General features: G+C 38.8%; 1 protein-coding gene across 1 annotated transcript in view; it reads left to right on the top strand.

Moving 5' to 3' along the window:
- Positions 1-266: 266 nt before the first annotated feature.
- The window catches only part of LOC137982962 (beta-1,4-N-acetylgalactosaminyltransferase 3-like), a 13,253-nt gene continuing 8,519 nt past the window's right edge, over positions 267-5,000 (top strand). Inside the window, exons 1-2 of the mRNA XM_068830128.1 lie at positions 267-1,386; positions 3,452-3,971. Of these exons, the coding sequence (XP_068686229.1) occupies positions 296-1,386; positions 3,452-3,971 (1,611 nt within the window). The 5' untranslated portion in view covers positions 267-295. The remainder of the gene's footprint in view (positions 1,387-3,451; positions 3,972-5,000) is intronic.

The raw sequence follows: 5,000 nt of genomic DNA, 5'->3' as shown, positions 1-5,000 counted from the left end.
ACCAACGGATGATGAAAATGAACCTTTATTCGCGAATGAATTCCTGTAAAATAAAACGAATTTCTATTTTCTGTTAATGAAAATCCTGATACGAAAATATCTGGTGACAGGAGATCGCGTGACTTGTTTTACGCATGTGCAGAACGATCTACAAAGGGAAGAAGGGAACAGGATACCTTCTCGACCCCAGAGCTCTTCTCTTTTGCGCATGACGGACAGCGGTCAAGAAAGCGAAGGCTCTGGGGTCGATAATGGAACAGAATATTCGCGAACAAGCACACTTACCCACCGCGGCATGGTTTTTAGGAAGCTTCAACGAAGCATCTTTCTGTTATTCCCTCTTTACGTTTGCCTAGTTTTTATGGGATTTTTTGCATTTATTTTTACGCGTGATCGTCTGTCAAAGGAAGCTCTTGAAGAACAGGAAACACAACCACCTATAAAAGACGACGTTACCAAAGCGGTCACCCTTATCGATGTAGATTTCAATGAAAGTGTAAACATGCCTGGTGTTTTGAATTTGCACGTTTGGAACGATTTATGTGGGCTGGACGTGGATCGTGTTCGTGAAACACCATTATTTCCACACCATCCCCATGAGAGATTATTTTTAAGAAGTTTTGGCACTTCTCGCGAGGCGGAAAATTATGGACAGAGAATTTTCGGTTTCATTGCACCCAAAGTGACTGGTCTTTACGACTTTGCTATTTCATCGGACGATACGTCAGAATTGTGGCTTAGTTTTGATGACAAGCCCAGTAATCTTCGTCTCATAGCTAGTGTTTTTTCTCTCGACGAAAGCGCGTGGACTGACGACGCTGTTTTTACAAAGTACCCACTGCAACATTCACGAAACATACGGTTGGTAGCTTACAAAAAATACTTCGTGGAAGTTTTACATAAACAAGGCCATGATAAGGGTCATGTTAAAGTCTACTGGCGAAAACCAGGATCGTTAAAACTTGAAGCCATCACTGGGCAGTATTTGTATTCGTATTACGATGACAGAAAAGCGAACGTAAGTGGGTTTGTGGAGCAAGACCTCGAGCAGATGTACACATGGACTCCTAGTCATACCAAACAGGAAAAATACAAAGGTATTAATCTTCGTGCTCAATTCAATTACACGTCGCTCCCTCTTTTAAACCGAAGTCTTTTGAAAGGAGTGTTACCAACTTGTGATTACAAACCTAGTTATATTGTGAACTCAACTTTAAAACGCTACGAAGGAGTAAAGCTTGTCCACTTTTCTTCCGTGTACCCACATGACAACACTTATCTGCAAATACCGAAGAACGAATGGTCACAAGGTAACAAATGGATTCATGATCAGAATGTGAATGAAGTCGTGGATAAATTTATGGCCAATTTTCAACTCCGTCAAAGGTACAGTACACGTACAAAAGTAATGTGATGTTATTGGGAGAGATTCTAGAATACCATACCACTATTCTTCAAGCTCCATCGGGCAGATTTGGACCCCCCGGTACAATTCGCTAGCGGGTTGGGACTCCTGGGTTTAGTCCCTTCGCGGATTTGGAATTGCAGCTTGTTTTAACACAGGCGCCCAGACTTGGAGGGTAAAAAATCATAAGGATTTGTATATCTTGATAACAAACTGAAAAAGATATTTAACCGCAAAAGTTCTCAATAAAAAAGCTGTACTTTATTGTTAATACGAAGTAATTTTGGATATATTTTGAAAATATTTGAATTTAATTAGATTAGTATAAGATTTCTTTTCTTTTAACATTGTGACTGAAAAGCCCTGTTAAAGGGAGTCTCAATAAAGTATGTATGTATGTATGTATGTCATGGTGAATTGCTCGCTTTTTGTGTGGTTATTTGCCTGATTGAATGTGATTTAAGGGACTTCTCAAATTCCCGGGTTGTCACTTGTACATGTACCTTAAAATAAAGGAAAGGCTGGAAAGTAATTTCTACCTTACCTCACATCTCGCCGATAAAATCACACTTCTCCGGCATCAGTCACGATCAAACTCCGGTGATGGCCACACAGATAAATTTACTTCTCCTTGACCAAGTTTCAAGGTCCAGCAAGCACCCATTGCTTAGAAACAGCGAAAAATTTTCAAATTTTCAAAATCCTTTGAGGCTCGCTTTCAATGAATTTTGACACGGCTGGTCAACCGTTCACTTGAGCCTCAATACGATGAGAGCAAATAAGTGAACCGTTGACCAGCCGTGTCAAAATTCGTGTGGGTGGTAAATTACTGTACTTTATTGTACTATCTTAGAGTCCCCATTATTTTTGCCATGTTTGTGGAATTTACATTTGATGAGTTTGTGATCTGGATCTTGCCTTTGTCAACAGACTATACAGGATTCATATGAACTCACCAATAGCAGTTCATTGCCTATTCAAAATCTTGTTTTTGACCTGTGACCCATGACTTGAGACCTGCCTCTTAAACCTGCCACCAGGCTTCATGCAAACCACTATGATAACTGAACTTGGAGTTTTTTAGAATACAACTAAATAGTTACCTGAATTTACCATTCTACTTTACCTACAACTCAAAAGAATGATTGATGCTACCTCTAGAATACAACAGTGGCCGGGTATTCTAGAATCGCTTCCTTATTATTAGTGCAAGCCAGAACCTTTAAAAGTAAGCCACCAAATGACACATTTCAAAGCAAAATTCTGGGCTTCTGATAGGATGTGGAAAAAAATTAAAGATTATGCGGAAATTCTTGGCCATATAATTTATGCATAAACATGCATTGATTATGCGGAATTACACCCGATTTTATGTTTTTGAGGATGGTAAGCAGCTGCTTTATCACTAACATCAGGAATTTCTTCTCTTTATGCCGAAAATATAGTTATTATGCGGATGATGTGGATTTTAGGGAATTATGCGGATCTGCATCACCGCATCCTTTCAGATGACATGAAATTGATGATCACATTTAGACTACTCTGTACTTCATTTTGTCATAGTATACCATTTTTGAATTCTCACAGTTGGACTGGATCTATGTAGCATGAAATGGATGATAATGCGGGTAAATTAATTTGCATTTGAAAAAAATCGCCGGCATTAGCCTCCATTTCATGCTAAATCCATATTTTCTCTCTTCAATTTTTAGGCCCATTCCTTGTATTTAAGAATGCTCCCAGTAACATCTTATGTTCTTCACTTAAGCACAACCCACCCCGGCCTTAGGTCTATTTGTTTGGGATCAGTAACATTATTCCTCGTGCCCTTTTACTCCCAGTTACAAAATGGACGATGTCAGTATGGTGTTCAAATATCATCAGCTTTAGTTTAATTGGATTTGATGTCTAGTCTCCCATTATGAGTGGACCACATATGCTTCGTTGTTGAAAAGTAATTAATGAATAGTTTTTGCTTTATTGCACATTCATGTTATTACATTATTCCTTGATATGACTAACCTTGAGCAACGTTTTTGTTGGCAGACAATACCATTTACAAAGAATCATAAATGTTGAGGAGAATCCAGATCCTAAGAAAGGAAGCCGATATCTTCTTGAACTCCAGCTTGGCCTGAATGGATCAAATCTTAGTTTCCGACTTTCAGAGTACGTTTTTGTACCAAATGAAAAAAAGGAGCTCTGCTTTCCAAAAGGAATGCAATGGGAGGGCAATTCAACAGTCTATTTTGTACTGCCTGTCAAGAATCAAGGAAAATGGGTACATCACTTTGCTTCTCAGCTGATCAATACATCCAAAGAAACTGGCGATTTAAACTTCCATGTTATTATTATTGATTTTGAGAGTCAAGACATTGACATTGGAAAAGTGTTTGACATTTGGCCATTAAAGGAACGCTTCACATTGATCAATATGACAGGACCTTTTTACAAAACATTGGCTATACAGAAAGGTGTTGAAGCTGTCCCAAATGAAAATGATATAGTTTTTCTATATGATCTTCATATTGATGTTCCTATTGGACTTCTAGATGGTGTCAGAAAGGTAAGTAAATCCAATAAAAATTTTGGTTATTCTGGTTGGGAAAGAGGGATTTATAAAGAGTTTTATTTCTCCTAGCAAACCATGTTGTGACACTTTAAAACCAGAACCATGAATTGACACAAAATAATATTATTGTGTTGTTCCAAAGTGTACAATAGTTGTAGACATTTTGGATGATGTTGTGGCATTTCCAGCATGTGTTGTAATCCTGTGATAGTTATAAGGCAGCACAGTTTAGTGGCTTTAATTTGCACAATTTTACTGTACTGTTGTAAAATCGCCAGGAACATTTTTGTTTGGTTAATTTTCGTGACATGCATAAGGTTAGGTAGCATGTCTGTCCTACACAGGAGGTGGATGTACCGGTAGAGAAAAGTGTGACAGCACTCCATGCCATATTGGATTGGCAAGATTGAGGAATCGAAATCATGCAGTGAGTACAAAAAGTGCACTAGTGAGGTGGTAGGGAGATTGACAGACATGTGAAGGGGAGGGGTTCGGGAGAGAAAATCTGCCTGCATATTTTTTCTTCCCTTCCTCTCACTGTTTTGCAATTTTTTACTCGCTCCATGATTTCCTTGATCTTGCCAATCCAATATGGTGACCAAAACACTCTAATGGAATATATCTAGGGGAACTGGTCAAAACTACTATACTCAAACAGGACCCACCTTTGGGGTAGGGGGGAGGGGGGGTTCTCAAAGACACCACCTATCTTCGAACTTATCACATGAACATCACCGACAACATTTTATTGGCTTTTAAATTTGAATTGACACAGGAATATTCAGCTAGCAAGAGTCGGCATTTCTAGACAAACAAGAAAAGTGAGGTTTTAATCTGACTGTAATTTTTCACTGTTGAATAGAGGGGTGGCTATGCAATATAGACACCATCTTTTGATGTTAAGCAAGGGGGGTGCAGGCAGACACCACCATCTATTTTGTGGTTTGGTGGGTCCTGTTCAAGTGTAGTAGTCTTGACCACTTTCCTAGCACTCTCTTGCTAATATAAATCTGCAGGCTAGGA

Source organism: Montipora foliosa, chromosome 13 (assembly GCF_036669935.1).
Source record: "Montipora foliosa isolate CH-2021 chromosome 13, ASM3666993v2, whole genome shotgun sequence".
Taxonomy (NCBI): Eukaryota; Metazoa; Cnidaria; class Anthozoa; order Scleractinia; family Acroporidae; genus Montipora; species Montipora foliosa.
This window is presented reverse-complemented; position numbering and strand designations above follow the sequence as displayed.